Source organism: Dama dama, chromosome 12 (assembly GCF_033118175.1).
Source record: "Dama dama isolate Ldn47 chromosome 12, ASM3311817v1, whole genome shotgun sequence".
Taxonomy (NCBI): Eukaryota; Metazoa; Chordata; class Mammalia; order Artiodactyla; family Cervidae; genus Dama; species Dama dama.
The window spans coordinates 1,413,696-1,432,330 of record NC_083692.1 but is presented as its reverse complement, the minus strand read 5'-3'; the positions used below and the strand labels follow the sequence as shown (position 1 = coordinate 1,432,330).

The window sequence follows — 18,635 nt, the reverse complement described above, 5'->3', positions numbered from 1 at the left end:
ATTGAACCAAGGGAAGAACCAAGGAGTTGGCAATAACTATCCTCTCCCCCACCACATGGAAGACAAAAGAGTGGGGGATGGGGACATGCCCCAGGGCACAGTCCAGTCTCTGAAGTTTCACCCAGCAGGGGAGGAGGGGCAGTCAGGCCAGGGTGGTGCCTCTTCTGGTCGCCCAGGTCCCTCCAGAGCGTCCTCTGTGCTGGTCAGGGTTTTGGACAGGAGGCTTCCTGAAGGGGTGGAGGTGTCTACGGCCATGCCACCCTGAACGCGCCCAAGCTCGTCTGAAGGGGTGGAGGTGCTGGGTTTGAGTCCCATCATCCAGGTGGGAACATGCCCAGGTCCCAGGGGGCTTGGCAGGTCATCCCCTAGGTGTTTCTGGGCTCACTTTTTTACCCCTCTTGCTGGGCAGCCCACAGCAAAGATGTTTAAGGAGACCTCTCCATATTCTCCCAGCCACCCCCTTCTTCTTCTGGGTGAGGCCAGGGGGAGTGACTGGAGACAAATTCTGGGGCTGCCCAGCAAGGGTGGAGCTTCCCGCAGCAGGCACGTCTGGGGGGCAGTGGGTTTCACTGCTTACGTCACAGGTGCCCCTGGCGTCCCGGGTGACGGTGGCGTGAGGGTCCTGGGTGCCGTGGGCACCGCCGGTGTCCCGGGCGCCTCTGGTGTCCCTGGGGACGCGGGCGCCGCGGGCGTCTTCTGTGTGGCAGGCCCCAGTGGCGTCCTGGGTGCTTGGGGCGTCGTGGGGGAGGCTGGTGTCGCAGGTGAGGCTGGTGTCGCGGGCGTCTCTGGTGTCCCTGGGGACGCGGGCGCCGCGGGCGTCTTCTGTGTGGCAGGCCCCAGTGGCGTCCTGGGTGCTTGGGGCGTCGTGGGGGAGGCTGGTATCACAGGTGAGGCCGGTGTCCCGGGCGCCTCTGGTGTCCCTGGGGACGCGGGCGCCACGGGCGTCTTCTCTGTCGCAGGCCCCAGTGGCGTCCTGGGTGCTTGGGGCGTCGTGGGGGAGGCTGGTGCCGCAGGCGTCTCTGGTGTCCCGCGTGAAGCTGGTATCACGGGTGTGGCTGCTGTCACGCCCGCCGCAGGCGTCACAGGCGAGCCTGGCCCCGCACGTGTCGTGGCGGTCACCGGCGCGGTCGGTGGCTGGGGCGCTGCGCTCCTCACGGGTGCTGCGAGTGGAGGGGGCTGAGCTGGGGGTGATGGTCCTCGCCTCCGGGCAGGGTGAGGGAGTGGCAGGCTCTCTGGTCTTCTCCCTCGACTCCTGGTTCTCCTGCTCCGTGGCCTCCCACAGCCAGCCGGGAATAAGCGTCGACACTTCAGGGCTGGCGGGAGGCGTATGTTCTTCGCTGCTGAGGTCGAGGGAAACAGCCGGCCTCACAAAGATGGTGCGGGCCCGCACCTTGGGTACAGTCCAGTCTCTGCCAGTGCTTGTATGCCTGCCCTGGATCTGGTCCCTCGACCAGCCCAGTGTCATCCCCATGGTCACCCCAGGGTAATCTCCATAGGCTGGCGGGAGTGGGCTTTCCAGGCCCACGTTCAGCCAAGGATGATGCCGAACATCATCTAAAGTCGCCCTGTTGGCCGGGTTGAGCCTTAACATACGGCGTATCAAGTCTTTTACTTCACCTGATAGGTCTTCGGGCACATGGTAGTGCCCTGTGCGGATGCAGTCCCGCACCTCCCGGAAGTCTCGTCCCGTGAAGGGGACGGATCCCGTTACCAGGGTGTACAGCACCACGCCGAGGCTCCACACGTCCACCTCTGGGCCTGTGTAGGGCAGCCGCAGGAAGAGCTCTGGGGCCATGTACACAGGGGTGCCACAGAAAGTGTTCAGTTTTCTTCCTGGGTGCCACTGGCCGCTGAGGCCAAAGTCTGCAAGTTTGATCTTGCTCGCCTCCAGGAGAATGTTGCCCGGCTTCACGTCCCGGTGCACCACGCCCCGCCGATGGCAGTGCCGCAGGGCTGAGACCAGCTGGCGGAACACGCCTCGGGCCTCCTCCTCGGTCAGGTAGCCTTGGGCCTCCAGGTAGGTGGCTAAGTCTCCCCCACTGAGGTGCTCCATGATCAAAAAAAGAGTCTCCTCTGTGTCTATGATCTCCACGAGCTGGACAATGTTCCTGTGCTTGTTCACGCTTCTCAAGGCCCTGACCTCCCGAAAGAGTTGCCGGAGGTTGGGCTGCTCTGTCTTTTCGACGATCTTGATGGCTACCAGTGCCCTGGTGAGACGATGCCGGGCCAATTTGACCTTGGCGGATTGGCCTTCGCCAATGGTATAAAAGATGTCATAATCTGCTATACGAGCCATCTTGTTCGTCGAGATGGCTGTGAAGTCCTGCATCCCTAACTATACTAACTACCACTAAGCTATACTAATGACCTAACTATACTAACTCTACCACTAAGCCCTCACTAAGAATGCTAACTGTTCTAACAATACTGCGTATGCTAACCGTGCTATACAACTATCCTAATGCTAACAACTATGGTAACAGTGCAGATACTAACTATGCTAGGAACCTGTTAACTATACCCACCACACTAACTATGGAGAAGACTAACTGCTGACACTAACTATACTATCTATGCTAGCGAATTAGTAGCTATACCGACTCTGCTATAACTATGTCAATGATGGTCTCTATGCTAACACTAGCAACACTAACTGAAAACAAAAACAAACAAACAAACAAAAAACAATAAAATGAGAAAAAGAAGGGGGAAAATGGGGAAAAACAAAAAATGGGGAGGAGAAACTAAAACTGAAAGAAAAAAATAAGACAAAATTAAAAAAATGAGAAAAAGAGAAAGAAAAAAGAGAAAAAGTAAAAAAAAATCAACAAAATGGCAAAAACACGGAAAAACGCTCGCTAGCTATAGGTCCAGCCGTCAGGTCACCAAAATCAGCTTCCAGGGCTCTGCGGACAAGACCAGCTGAGGTCTTATAAAGGGTGTTGGTGAGTTTCATCACAGTGATGCCCTGTGAGGTCAGAGCAAGAAATGGACCAATCGTGGCTGGGATAAACCCAGTGGTTTTTCTCCCTTTTCAGCTTCAAGGCCCCTTTACACTTAGGTAAAAGGTCCCAAAGAGATTTTTCTTTAAATATATTAGAGACTGGTATTCACTTTGTTAGAAATTAAAATCTGTAGGAGGCTTCAGCAACTTTTTCATTTCTAGTTTGAAAGTTAGTAATAATTCTAAAGACCTCATAATGTGTCCACTTGAAATATTCATTTCTTTTTCCTCAAACTCTGGTCACAGTGTGATGATTTAACTGACTTGATGAAACTATAGGAAAATGTTCTATTGTGTGAGACACTGGTAAAGCACATTATTAATGTTTATGAAGCTGAGAGAAGATTTGCCAGGAGGATCAAGAGCAGATTTCTCATGGGGAGCCTCAGAAGTCAGATGACATGGGTCAGTGTCTTTGAAATGTTGAAGGAAAGAAGGAAATGTTGACCAAGAATCCTATGTTTAGCAAAACTGTCCTTGGAAAATTAAACAGTGATTAAGGCATTCCCAGTTCAGGAGAGTTGAGAGAATTCTCAACCACCCGATCTTCCTGAGGCAGGGAGTCCTTCAGGTTGGAATGAAAGGCCCTCACAGTGACTCTAAGCTTTATGAAGAGGTCAAGCTCTCTGGTAAAAGGAGATAAATGGATGATTAGAAGAGCTAGTGCTACACTGCTGTAATTAAAACGGATAACCAGCAAGGACTTACTGTATAGCACAGAGAACTCTGCTCAATGATATGTGGCAGCCTAGATGGGAGGGTAGTTTGGGAAAGAATGGATGCATGTGTGTGTATGGCTGAGTTCCTTTGTTGTCCACTCAGTTGTAAAGGCTGCCCTTTGTTCACTAATTGTTGTGTCAAATTATAGGCAGAGAGAGAGACCAGGCACCCTCAACATATTCAAAGGAGAATCAGCAGGATGGTGAAGGATTGCAGAACTGGGTGACATGAAGAGCAAGGACATGGATTAAGGAGATTTGTTGAACCTGAGGAAGATAAGATTCTGGACACGTGAGGGCAGATTTTCATTATCTGAAGGTCCTTCATTTAAAAGTTTCCTGGTGTGGGTCCTAGTCCCCAGAAATGGATGGTGATACCATTCAGCAAGAGAGGAATTCCAGGTCCCACAGGTTCCCAGAAAGGGTGAAAATAACTAAGTTTGACTTCTGAATGTGCTTTAAAGTTCATTGGACATGCAGGTAGAGACAGTGAATGAGCAATTAAAAATGCAGGTCTGTCTTTCTCTTTCTGACTTACTTCACTAATGTGATAGGCTCCAGGCTCACCCGCCTCATTATAAATGGAATCTGTAAAGACGGTGCTGACGATGGTAGTCGCAGGGCAGAAGAGAGACAGACGTTTTGGACCCAGTGGGGGAGGAGAGGGTGGGTGACGTGAGTGAATAACATTGAAACGCATGCACTGCCATATGTGAAACAGCCTCTGAGAGTTTGATGTATGTGACCCAAGGGAGCCAAAGCCAGTGCTCTGTGACAACTTAGAGGAGGTGGGGTGAGAGGGAGGTTGGAGGGGGATTCAGGCAGACATATGCATGCCTGATGCCAATTCATGTTGATATATGGCAAAAGCCATCACATTATTGTGAATTATCTTCTAATTAAACCAATGAAAATATATAAAAAATGTAGGTCTGGAGTTTAGAAGAACAGTTTGGGCTAGAGATAGAGATTTGAAAATTATCAGCACACAAATGGTAAATAGAGGTGTTTTGATTTTCTTTTTTTAAAGTAGACTTTATTCTATAGTGTGAGAACAAAGCTAGGCAGAGGATGGAAACTCATGGCATATCAGCATTTAAGGGTGAAGAAAGGAAGAAGAGACAGAGTTCAATTACTGGATGATTAAAGGAAATCAGAAAGAATTCACAGAGACAAAGGACAAAAGAATTTGAAAGAGTTAAATGTCAACTGAGCAACAAGGAATAAGATAGGGAGCGAAGAAGGGTCAGTTGGCTGTGGCAGTTAGTAGGTCACCAGAGACCTTGGAAGGGAAGTTTTGTGGCGTTGATGAGGCCCAAAGCCAAACAGCAGTAGTAGGTTAGGGAGTAAACGGAGCTTTAAGCAAGAGAGGGCAGTAAATGTGGATGACTCGTTTAAGAAGCTGAGGTTAGACAGGGTAAGTGACATTGCTGAAAGTCACGAGGCTCATAAGGGTTGGAGCCAGGACATCAGACCAAGTGCCCTGATGAATTAAAATGTCCTTTGAGCATTTTCACTTAGTCATTTATTTATTTATCCAAGTGTGTATTGGTCACCGACTCTATTCTAGATGCATGGGAGTTAGACCCTTTAGATATTGCATCATACAAAGCAAGGTATGGATAACTGTCAAGAACAGTCTAAGATTTCACTCTGCTTGCAAGCTAATAAGTTAGCCTTCCACAGTTTCGTGGAGGCTGGCTTAAGACAGGAGACTCCAGGGTCAGAGAAAGAGGACAGTTGATTATTTATAGCAAGAACAGTAACCAGGGTAACACCATTTTCTTAAACCAGGTTCTTCAGCCTCAGTTCACATAGGGTAGGTGACACAAATAAGGTCATGTGATATAAAGCGTTTTCCTGGAATGCAGGAGACATAATTCAGTCCTTGGCTCGGGAAGGTCACCTGGAGGAGGGCATGGCAACCCCTCCAGTATTCTTGCCTGGAGAATCCCATGGACGGAGGAGCCTGGGGGCTAGGGTCCATGGGGTTTCAAAGAGTTGGACACAACTGAAGCAACTGAGTGTATACAGTAAGAAGTGTTACAGGGGAGGAGTACTGAGTTCAGGGAATCTGGATCTTTTTTACAATGAGCAGCAAGCATTGTCAAATCTTTGCCTCAACATATGACTGTATCATATTAGACAGTAAATAAGCCTGCCTTCTATCTTCTATCTCTAGCTTCCATGGTTATCTGCTACACAGACATTCAGGAAAAAGCCTAGAACAAAGCAAAGCAGAGTTTTTGCTTGTAAGATGTGCAAAAATGCAAAAGACCCATGGAAAATTGTCTCTGAATGATGATATGGTATAGAATATAAAATTCCTATTTAATATTCATTTTCTTCCACTTAGTAAAAGACCCTAAATATATACCAGACAGAAATGTGCCCCATTGAAGACTGTGAGAGCTGGAGCTCCAGCAGCCCTTTTGTGACTGAAAGCTCACACGAAAAAAGGTAGACTAGAGGGACAGAAAGAGTCGGGGTCCCTGATAGCAGTACGGACGACTTATCTCCAAATTATATGTGAATGGATAAATCTTTAGGTGTTTATGTCATTATATTGGGTTTTGCAGTATAATGGCATATTAGCAGTCACATACTAATAGTTCCTATTATTAATAGTCAGTTCACTCATTCAGTAGTGTCTAGTACTGATGAGGAAAGAATTCTAGACAGAAGTCAAGATAACTAGGAGACTAGAATTGTAGCTTTCAATTTGCTACTAACTTACTGTGTTACCATGAGTATACAACTTAACCTCTGTCAGCTTCATATTTCTCAGCTAACTCTTAGGTACTTATTGGTGCTAACATTTTTTTTTTAAATTTTCAGCTCTTAAAATATCTACTCTTTTTTGTTTTTCAATACTCTTTTGTTCTGTATCCTATTTTCTTTTGGGCAGGTGCTCATCTGAAAAGCAACTGGGTGAAAGGAAATCAAATAATGTCTTAATTTGTTGTCTTCCTTCTCCCAAAGGTGAAATATTTGTACTTTGGAGATGTCTCAACCTAGGGACCTTTGCCAGGGACCTTTAAGCTTAGTATGGGAGGGGCTTAGATGCAAATAGCTCACAATAATTTCAAGGGTCACAATCATCAAGAGGAAATGAACTATCAACAACATTGAGTTTAATGAAGTTGGGAAGTAGAATCATTTATAGGAACATGTATAACAGTTGCAGGCAATGGAATAAAAAGGAATAGAAAGAGATTTTGGATTTCTAGTGAAAGCTTAAATATTCAAGTCAGTAGTGTTGCTTTGCTTCTGTATAGAGGAGGAATTGTTGCCTGACTGGCTTCTGTGACTGTGAATCTGAGTAAGACTGGGAGGAAATAGAAGGAAAGTGATACTAACTGAGTTAGGTTTGGCGTATTCATATGCATGCTCTCACTTCACCTTACCGTTGCCCTGCAAGGAGATTTTACTGTTCCCATTGTCCAGATGAGGAAAGTGAAAAGTAAAAGGCCCCAGACATGACAGTATTTGGGTGAAAGCTGAGTCCAGTGACCTCTGCCTGGCTCAAAGGATCTTTTAAGCATCCCAGTTGTCAGTCTATGGAATCCTCTGTCAAGTCCTGCTTCCTCAGCTCCAAAGAGCAGAGGTTACTAGAGAGAGAGACTGGAATGACTTCACTTCCAATTTCTAATTTTTCTTTTCCTTTATCTCTTTTCTCCTTCATTTCACCTTTCAAAATAATTCCTCCAATCACATTTCCTTTCCAAGTTTCCTCTTGGCCCATGTACTGTTTCCTCCTGTATGATTGTTACACACAGCTCTCATCCTAACTGGCAACTTGAAAGAAATACGTTACTCCCTGAGAATAATTAACTCTTTGTTAATTGTACGTTTGGAAAGGAATAGAAGCAATTTTTAAAGCCTAGCCAGGAGTTGCAATATGGCACTTAATTTATCAGTACAAATGGCTTTGGTTTAGTGGGTATTTGAAGAATGATGTTAAAAGTGTCAAGAAGACCTTGATTTCGTTCTCTTTTTTAATTTTTATTTTATATTGAAGTAGAGTTGATTAATGATGTGTTAGTTTCAGGCGTACAGCAAAGTGATTCAGTTATACATACACATGTATCTATTCTTTTTCAAATTCCTAACACTCGAAAATGCATTATTAAAAATGTTTCTAAGGAATCAATATAGTAGTTCTTTGAAATACAATCCATGAAATTTCTAAATTTCCACATATTATATTACACATTTATCAGTTGTCATGACTTTATCTTCATGTCTGATAATATATTTTTGAAAGTCTTAATAAATAGATATATCTTCAGTGACAAAGGACATTTTGCTAAATTCCCATTCCTTTCACATGCCATCTGCACCACCATCTGGTACACTCATTCACTGATTTAGTTATTTCCACGATTAATATTTTTGGTATACCTATTATAGACCAAGCATGTGCTACATACCAGTGATAGGGTCATGAGAAGAGAAATGTATTTCTAATGTCATCAAGTTTCAGCCTCTGGGAAGAGAAGCCATAAAACGTGTAATAATCATCATAATAACAACAACTAGTCTAATAATAACAAACAATGAAAGAAGCCAATATAGGGAAAAGAGCTGTGCAGGAAATGAGAGGGTAATGGGGCTGGGGATGTGCCATTCTAGTTGAGCGGTCAGGATTAGGTGTGGCATTAAGAAGGAGACTGTGTTCCCTCATCTGTAGACGGGCGTGGTGGCTGCCTCCATGTCCTGGCCACTGTGAATAGAGCTGCAGTGAGCACTGGGGTGCGCGCGTGCTCACTCGCTTCAGTGGTGGCCAACTCTGCCACCCTACGGACTGTGGCCCATCGGGCTCCTCGGTCCAAGGGGATTCTCCAGGCAAGAATGCTGGAGTGGTTTGCCATTTCCTTCTCCAGGGGATCTTCCCCACCCAGGAACCAAATTCGGGTCCTCCTGCACGGCAGGCAGATTCTTACCAACTTGGCTACAGCTCAAATGGTAAAGAATCTGCTTGCGATGCAGGAGACCCAGGGTTCAGTCTCTGGGTTGAGGAGTTCCTCTGGAGAAGGGAATGGCAATCCACTCCAGTATTCTTGCCTGGAGAACTCCATGGAGAGAGAGGCCTGGTGGGCTACAGTCCATGGGGTCGCAGAGTCGGACACAACTGAGCAACTCACACACGCTATGTGCACGTGGGGAAAATGACGGCAAGGATTCCTTGGTTAACTGAGAGCAGATGCCGCTTCCCGTGGTGGCCCCAGCTTCTCCTGAGACCCATACCGACTGGCTGGGTGACTAAGGTGATTACTGCTCAGAGGACACTGCCCTTCCTGGAGACATTGGCCATCTGTATTTAGGTTACACCTGAAGCATCTCCCCAGGAATCCTATCTTGCTTTTTTGATAAGCTCTCAAACATCTTAGCTTGAATTAGCTAACAAAGGGGAAAATGGATGTGTTCTTAACTTCCTTAAGTGAATGGCTTCTAAATACTGTTTCCAGTGGATTCCTACTTCCAATTCTTCCATGGTGTGTGACTCAGAGAAGAGCAGAGCTGCTGGGATTAGGTTGAGGAGGTGCTCACTGTTATGCCCTTGCTCCCTGTGAGGACCTCTGAGGTACCTTTGGGTTTCTTGGAATCTAATTTGAAACCTTAGAGAAGTGCTGGCTCTCTGCTTGTGGTTTTTAGTTAGTTTGTTTGTTTGGTTTTTTAACATCAATGAATATTTGAGCATTGTCCTCCTGAAAAGGTCTTCCCTGGTGGCTCAGATGGTAAAGAAACTGCCCACCACAATGCAGAAGACTTGAGTTCAATCCCTGGGTCAGGAAGATCCCCTAGAGAAAGGAATGACTACCCACACCAGTATTCTTGCCTGGAGAATCCCATGAACAGAGGAACCTGGTGGGCTACAGTCTATGGGATTGCAAAGAGTCGGACACAACTTAGTGACTAAAACCATCTGTGAAACAGTGGATGAAGACCTTGAGGGCATGAAGACATGAAAAGTAGCCTAGACCTCTCTTTATTCCCTCCATTGCTGTGTAGGGGAATTATGGACTTGTGTGCATGCTCAGTCGCTAAGTTCATTGTTCTCTCTGGAGTGTTCTACTGATGACTGGGCCCTTTTCCTTCACATAATTTCAAATCATTTGTCACCTCTTCAGAAAAGTCTTTTCAGATCACACCATCTAAAGTAAACAGCCCATGCACATATTTTTGTAATCACAAAAATAATATGCATATGTAAAGTATCAGTTCAGTTCAGTTCAGTCGCTCAGTTGTGTCTGACTCCTGACTCTTTGTGACCCTATGGACTGCAGCACTCCAGGCCTCCCTGTCCATCACCAACTCCCAGAGTTTACTCAAACTCATGTCCATTGGGTTGGTAATGCCATCCAGCCATCTCATTCTCTCTCATCCCCTTCTCCTCCTGCCTTCAGTCTTTCCCAGCATCAGGGTCTTTTACAATGAGTCAGTTCTTCACATCAGGGGGCCAAAGGATTGGAGTTTCAGCTTCAGCATCAGTCCTTCTAATGAATATTCAGGGCTTATCTCCTTTAGGATGGACTGGTTGGATGTCCTTGCAGTCCAAGGATGTCTCAAGAGTCTTCTCCAACCAAAGCATCAGTTCTTTGGCTCTCAGTTCTCTTTATAGTCCAACTCTCACATCCATACATGACAATGGAAAAATCATAGCTTTGGCTAGATGGGCCTTTGTTGGCAAAGTAATGTCACTGTTTTTTAATACGCTGTCTAGGTTGGTCATAACTTTTCTTCCAAGGAGCAAGCGTCTTTTAATTTCATGGCTGCAGTCACCATCTACAATAATCTGGGAGCCCCCAAAAAAACAAAGTCTGTCACTGTTTCCATTGTTTCCCCATCTATTTGCCATGAAGTGATGGAACTGGGACTTCCTCTGCATCCCTGACAAGTGAACATTACTGTCCCCATTTTATTAATGAATAAAATGAGCTGAAAGAGGCTAAATGACCTGCCTAAGGGGTAGGATTGTGATTAGAAAGCAGGTCCAAGGAACTCCATCCATCCTGGTTAATGCTGGCTGGTACTAACCTCTCTCTCCTCTGCAAAGGCTTAAGGTTACCTGGGGGGCAGCTATACCAGCACCCACCTGGTTTTTAACTCAACATTAAAAAACTAAGATCATGACAACCAGTCCCATCACTTCATGGCAAATAGAAGAGGAAGAAGCGGAAACAGTGACAGATTTTATTTTCTTGGGCTCCAAAATCACTGTGGATGGTGACTGCAGCCTTGAAATTAAAAGATGCTGCTCCTTGAAAGAAAAGCTTTGACAAACCTAGACAGTGTATTAAAAAGCATAGATATCACTTTGCCAATGAATGTCTGTATAGTCAAAGCTATGGTTTTTCCAGTAGCCATGTATGGATGTGAGAGTAGGATCATAAAGAAGGCTGAGTGCTGAAGAACTGATGCTTTTGATCTGTGGTGTTGGAGAAGACACTTGAGAGTCCCTTGGACAGCAAGGAGATCAAACCAGTCAATCCTAAAGGAAATCAACCCTGAGATATTCATTGGAAGGACTGGTACTAAACCTGAAACTCCAATACTTTGCCTACCTGATGCGAAGAGGTGACTCATTGGAAATGACTCTTTAAAGTCATCCTCATATAAAGAGGATGAGATGAATAGAGAGAGTGGGTGATAGTGGAAGACAGGGGAGCCTGGTGTGCTGCAGTCCATGGGGTCACAAGGATCTGGACACAACTTAGCCACTGAACAATGACAATTGTTAGTAGTAGCATTATCATAAAAATCTTATGCTTACTCTGTGTTAGGCAGCATTCTCAGTACTTTACAGATTTCTAATCATTGAATCCTCTCAACAAGCACCTTGAGGAAAGTACTATTATTATCATCATTTCATAGTTGAGCAAATAATATTAACGGTGATGATTTGGAATAAAAAGTAAAAAAATAGTAATCTGCCATTATTAATTATTGCTGCTAAGTCACTACAGTCATGTCTGACTCTATGCGACCTCAGAGATGGCAGCCCACCAGGCTTCCCTATCCCTGGGATTCTCCTGGCAAGAACACTGGAGTGGGTTGCCATTTCCTTCTCCAATGCATGAAAGTGAAAAGTGAAAGTGAAGTCGCTCAGTCATGTCTGACTCTTAGCGACCCCATGGACTGCAGCCCACCAGGCTCCTCCGTCCATGGGATTTTCCAGGCAAGAGTACTGGAGTGGGGTGCCATTGCCTTCTCCATATTAATTATTAGTTACATATAATTATTATAATGTCATTCCATAGATGATAAAGTACCCTCCCTTGGTCTTGCATGATCGTATTTAATCATATAAAGTCTATGAAACAGAAAGTGGGCAGGTTCCACCAAGCACCTTGTGTAGGAACTGCCCTTGGCAACTGGTCATCTGAACCTTCCAAGATGATCTTTCCCACTAGAGCGTGTCTCCAAACACCAGGAAGTTCTTTCCTCTGTCTGAAACCTGTCTCCCTTTCACTTCCTCCCAGCAATCCTGGATTCACCCTCCTGGGCCACATTCCCTCAGTTTAATCCCGTTTCCACTTGATGCCGTTTAAATGCTTTGAGGTTGTGACTCCCTCTCCCCGAGTCCCCTTCACTCCAGGCCAGATGCTGTCGGTCCCTTCAGCTGCTCCTCATGCCGTGTGGCGATGAAGTCACGGAGCATTCCGGCCACACTGTTGAGGGTACTTTCCAGTCAGTCATGCCCCTCTTCATTTGAGATAAACAGGGCTGAGAGTACCAACCTGGACGGACAAAGAGCTTCTGGAAGGGAGGGAGTCATCCGTCTACCAGCTGTCTGACACTGGGGAAAGGATGGACCTTTCTGAGCCGATGTATTCTAGGCTTTGCACCAGGACTGCTAGAATGTCTGTGATAAGATATGACATAATCAATTATGTGAAGCCCCTGAACATAATATTCATTCATACATTCATTTATTCATTCTACAACGATAGAATAAAGACTATTCTACAGAGAGTTTAAGGAGCCAATACTACATGTTATTGAGGATACAGAATGAGAAGTAGAACCTGTAACCTTGTAGGACACAAATTCCTATATGTTTAAGGTAGAATAATTTGTATTATATCGAGATTCCTTGATATGTAACTGTCAGTCTAGCATTATGATTATTTATTTTACACAATCTATCCGTTTCCAATTCTCTTTTTGAAACCAGGTGCTGAGCTTTGCTTTTCCCCATTTTATAGGATCTGAGATCTGTGAACAGACCACCTGTATTGTATCTCAGGCAATTAGCTGCATGATTTGGGACAAGTTCCTTCACCCACATCTATAAATTAGGGAAACTAACAGTACATTCCATTAAGCTTGTAGTGAACGTTAAATCAGAAAATGTGTACAAGATTTGATCAGTGCCTGGCACATAGCAAATTAGTTCAAGCATTAATCACTGTGATAATCATTACTGATATTGGCAGTACTAATATTATATTGGCCAATTATTTCAGTCCGTTGGTACATTGTATGTTTGTTTTTTTAATCCAATTGCCAAATATTTACAGAGCATCTTTGAGGGATTCTGTTCTCATCTTGGTAGGACAATAGCTTTTTTGCTGATTTCAATAAACTCAGAATTTAGTGGAGGAGATGCACACACAAGTAACATACTCTACTACCATGTTGTAAAGACAATACTAGCAAGCGTACAGTGCACAGAAGAAGAGGGGCCAGGGAAAGGGTAATCTAACTCATGGGATGGCCAGAGGAGACTAATTACAGCATCATGCCTGATGTGTGTTTTAAGAGATAAACTAGAGATAGCCCAATTAGACTATTTTTTTTTTGATCCAATAAATAAATAAATGACATAATAATATAAACATTTTCAAATACATATTTTCCAAATGCTCTCTTCATAATATGATTTTCCCTTGGGAGCAGTTCTTTCACTGTGAAATGCCACTCCTACCTCACAGGGACAGATCGAGTGGGTTTATTTTTACAAACGTTTCTGCTGGCTACCGACAATCACTTCTCATTACAGAGAAGGTCAGCAAATTTGGAACATTGGCCTTTATTGTAAAAGAGGAATGCACATCTCTCTTTATTGTTCTGCAGCCCCTTCAACATTTTTGCCATGAGGTAATTTCCACAATAAAATCTGTAGTGTAAAAAAGATTGCAGTCATTTCCTATCTTATGGAAAATATTACTTATTCTTTCTTGTTTTAGAGACTTTGACAGCATTAAGTGCATTCCATATGTAAAGCATTTTTTTTGGTTTTCACTCAACTTTGATGCAATAGCTTCTCCATAACTTACACAGTAAATAATTTTTAAATCTGGTGCCCTCTTTGTGTTAATTATGCAAACTCATAGCTTCTAATGTGAGACCTTCTGCTCCAACAATGGTAGCATTCAGACACTTCTTCCGTAAAGCACTGTGTTCATTAAACCAACTACTGTCTGTGAGGGTATTTTTGCTTTCTAGGATCACACTTTTTTTTCATACCCTTTAATATTACATGAGAATCCAGAAAATTCTATAAACTGAAACATGTTGGAAACATTTGTACTTTCATTCCACTGTAAAACATACATTCTGTTATGTAATTGTTTGAATGTTTATTTCTATAAATATTTAGCAGCATCATAGTATTTGTTGACAAAGGAATACATCTGGCTTGTTACTGTGTTGTTTTCCAGTTACTACATCAGCCTGTTTCACTGGATCAGGAGATAGCCACAGAGATATATGACTTTTTGTCGTTTAAAAGACACATGTTTGTCTATGACCAATTCATACTGATGTATGGCAAAAACCATCACAATATTGTAAAGTAATTATCCTCCAATTAAAATAGATACATTAATTAAAATAAATAAATGAAAGTCAATTTAAAACTGAAAGATAGGTTTATAAATTATAAGTTTGTTGACATTTCATGAACCATTAGGATAAGTAATGCATAACTTTAAACATTCCTGAAAAAAAATACTGTTAACATTTGTCCTCATATTGTTCATACTTTCTTATCGAATGCCCTGCTCATTGCAGTGGCTTTGTGCTCTTATTCACTAACATCTCAAGGCACAGATACACTTGAAGTGAGGTTCACAGTCAGTGTGAGTGACTATATAAATCCATATTTCACATAGACTGTGATCATGTCAACGTTTGGGGCTAACTTCCTGTCAGATCTGATTTTATCATTCTTATTTTTCCTTCAGAATTTGGAGAATAAAACATTGCAGGGTTAGGAGTGATGCCAGCTTGGCTATTTCCGCATTGTTGTCTGGTCTTGCGTGATTAGTGTTTTGCGGTTTCTTTACAGGAAGATTTTCAAGGCACTCATCCACTTTGTGAGGGGCAGTTTAATTAAAACTCCATAAGATCATCTCAATTCCCAGAGCAGAACCCAGGAAGCTGCAGAGAGCTGGCAGAGCATCTGCTGGAAGGCTCATCTGGGGACCCTGGGGAGGGAAGGAGGGAACCTGCCACGGATTGAGCCCAATGTTCCCAACCAGCTGAGAGTTCCCCTTATGCAAAGTTTAATTATAAGACAGTTTACATCTGTATGTTTTTTGGCAACCGAGGAAATTTTGGTCCCAGTAAATGCAAATTTTGTGACCACTATCATAGTTAGAAAAAGAGGGAGAAGGTACAGGAAATGAAAACAAAGCCAGTGGCAGGGCAGTTAAGAGAATTTTCTCGGAAGCTTTGGGAAAGGCCACAAGGATGAGGAAAAATACAACCTAATTTTAGAATTGCAATAATTTTAGAATTAGAGTAGGTTTAAGAGGAGCTATTGGGGCAGGACAGAGGGAAGCAGCAAACAGTGGGCGCGGCGACTGAGGGCAGCAAGCGTTCTTGGAGGTTCTGGATCCCATATGGAGAGACTGGAGGGTCAGCCTTAGGGAAACACAAGCAAGGGTGCCAGTCTGTGCATTGCCTCAATCAAGCTGAGGATATGAAACAATGTAGGAGTTATTTCCTGGAGAGTTTCTAGCTCAGTTCAGTCGTTCAGTTGTGTCCAATTCTTTGCAACCCCATGGACTGCAGCACACCAGGCTTCCCTGTCCATCATCAACTTTTTGGAGCTTGCTCAAACTCATGTCCATCGAGTCGGTGATGCCATCCAACCATCTCATCCTCTGTTGCCCTCTTCTCCTCCTGCCTTCAGTCTTTCCTAGCATCAGGGTCTTTTTCAATAAGTCAGTTCTTCGCTTTGGGTAGCCAAAGTATTGGAGCTTTAGCTTCAGCATCAGTCCTTCCAATGAATATTCAGGACTGATTTCCTTTAGGACTGACTGGTTTGATCTCTGTGCTGTCCAAGGGACTCTCAAGAGTCATTTTCTAACACCACAGTTGAAAAACATCAATTCTTTGGCACTCAGCTTTCTTTATGGTCCAATTCTCATATCCATACATGACTACTGGAAAAAATCATAGCTTTGAGAGTTTCTAGTGACAAGGAATTCTAAATGCCCATGAATAGTGAAGGATTTACTACCGCCCCTTTAAAATGTGCAAAATGTTAGCATGGTTTTATTTACTATATAATCAAGGAGTTGGCTGCATTCCTTCTGGAGGCAGCAGGGAACAGTCTGCTTCTCTGCCTTTTCCTGCTTCCAGAGGCTGCTCATGTTCCTTAGCTTGTGGCCCTTTTAGCACTGTGCCGCCTGGGAATCCCCAAGAACAATCTGCATCAAAAAGCATGGAGGGCAGAGAGATCAGAATGTGGAAGGAAAGGCAAGCAGTCTTGTCAGGTTGCAGCTCAGGGGTGGGAGGTCAGTGGTGCAGGAAAGAAGGGAAACAGAAATGTAGAGGTGAGACGAGAGAGGAAACACACAAGGGAAGTGGGGCGCATGTTCCTCAGTCACATGGAGCTGGGTAGTTTTGGGTCATTGCTAGCTCTTCCTGGGAGAAAAGTCAACTCATCTCTCCACTTCTTCAGCAGAGAGCGAGAGAGAGAGAGAGAGAGAGAGAGTGTGTGTGTGTGTGTGTGTGTGTGTGTGTGTGCGTGTGTGCATGTGCATGCACACACACTGTCTGAGTCATGTCTGACTCTTTACGACCCTATGGAATATGGCTGCCAGGGATTCTCCAGGCAAGAATACTGGAGTGGGGTGCCGTTTCCTCCTCCAGGGGATCTTCCCAACCCAGGGATTGAACCCGTATCACTTGCACCTCCTGCATCAGCAGGTGGATTCTTTACCACTGCACCACCTGGGAAGCTTCTTCAGCAATGCCACTACCTAATAGTCCAGATGACCAGAGTGTCATGACTTTCCCTCTTTTTGAAAGTGAAGTTTGAGTTACTCCTGTTCAGAAACCTTGCTCATAGAACATTAATGGTAGCAAGAGATTGACTTTTGTGGGACACAACTTAAATCATCAAGTCCCCATTTGACATTTCAATGATATTCTTGCTTTTAAAGCCTTGGGTGGATCTGTATCTTCATATGGCCAAGGAATTACAAAGTCGTCTTGTGTCCCTTCTGTGGACAAAGGACATGGCAGAAACAAAGCTGATGGAAACAGTCACGTCGTTTGAGCAAACGGTATCTGCAGCCTCTTCAATCTGCCTCATCCTTAATGTCATCAGCTTGGAGGGGCAGCTGCCACGTTAGAAGAGGCTGGACATTCCTTGAAACAGGTGTCTTCTTTCCCAGGACTCAAGCAAGAGCTGAAGATGCTTTCATTAATGTCAGAAAGCACATCCTTAAAAAAAAAAAAAACAAAAAACACATTAGAATCTCTAAACGGGGACACTCGGTCTCAGTTCTCTAACCTGTTTTTGATTTGGGTTCTCCATCAGAAATTGTGACAATATTTAGAAAATCTCGACTTGAGGGATCCAGAGAGGAATAACTAGGAGATTAAAATAAAACCCTACGGTTAGAAGGAATAAGTTATTTGTATAATGGAAAACTGACCACTTTATGCCCCTTCTTCAAACGCTTAGTAAATATTCATTTCAGTTAGAATACAATCTAATCTTTTTGACTCCATTACAGAGCCCTCCACGCTACGACATTTCTATGCCTTCTATGCCTCAGTGCATTACTCTTCTTTTACTTTTTGAGACTGCTCCATTATTCTCTCTCACCTTCCATCCCCGCTCCCTACACACCCTGACCTCAGCACACATCGTGGCCTCTGCCTGAAACACTCTCCCTGCCCCTTGATTGACCCTACTGACTCCTACTTGGCTTCAGCTTAGATGTCATTCCCACTGGGAGGTGTTCACCATCTCCTCCAAACTGGGTGAAGCGTCACTCTGTTCTATCACCCTACATTTCTCTAATCAAAGTATTTATCACCCTCTATTAGAATGTGCCTCCCCCGTAAATCAACTATATTCTAATAAAAATAATAAAAAAGAAAGGGAACTGATGGAATCAAGAGCAAAGAGGAATTGTAGTTACTTAGTGATTGTGTGGTCTATATAATGAGTCTGAAGTGAAAGGCTGAAATATAATGGTGAGGAGTGCAAGGAATTGAATACCAATGTTTGGAAAGACTTTAAGTACATATTAAAGTTGTAGGTAATTAAGATGACAGGTAGTTAATTTTTGTTGTATGGGCGCTACAATTTATAAAGCTAAAATAAACCTGGAGAAATCACTAAGCAAAAATACAAGTGCCTCCTATCAAACTCTAAGCACCAAGTAGAATGCTAGGATTTGTAGTTATTCTGTTCAGCATCACATCTTCAATTCTCTAAAAGTACCTGGAGTGTCACTGGAACTTATATTTGTAGAAATGAAAGACCAGTTGAATGAACAAATAAATGGAGAAATGGATAAATGATTGGGTGAATTAATACAATCAAAGGAACGGGATAGTTTCCCTGAGGTGAATACTAAAAAAGAACTCATAATTATTTTAAGTATGGGAAAGAGGATTTTATAAAGGAATCAGTAGGTTTGTTTTGTTCCAGG

The 18,635-nt window shown here is 43.9% G+C and overlaps 1 protein-coding gene across 1 annotated transcript; it reads right to left on the bottom strand.

Annotated features, from left to right (window-relative positions):
• Positions 1-358: 358 nt before the first annotated feature.
• On the bottom strand, positions 359-2,410 carry LOC133065891 (serine/threonine-protein kinase MARK2-like). The gene has a single exon (XM_061156373.1). The coding sequence runs from the start codon at positions 2,327-2,329 to the stop codon at positions 359-361; it is 1,971 nt and encodes a 656-aa protein (XP_061012356.1). The 5' UTR covers positions 2,330-2,410.
• Positions 2,411-18,635: the final 16,225 nt, after the last annotated feature.

Excerpts from the sequence above, each read along its gene's own strand:
- LOC133065891 (XM_061156373.1), bottom strand. The coding sequence starts at position 2,329 with ATGCAGGACTTCACAGCCATCTCGACGAACAAGATGGCTCGTATAGCA.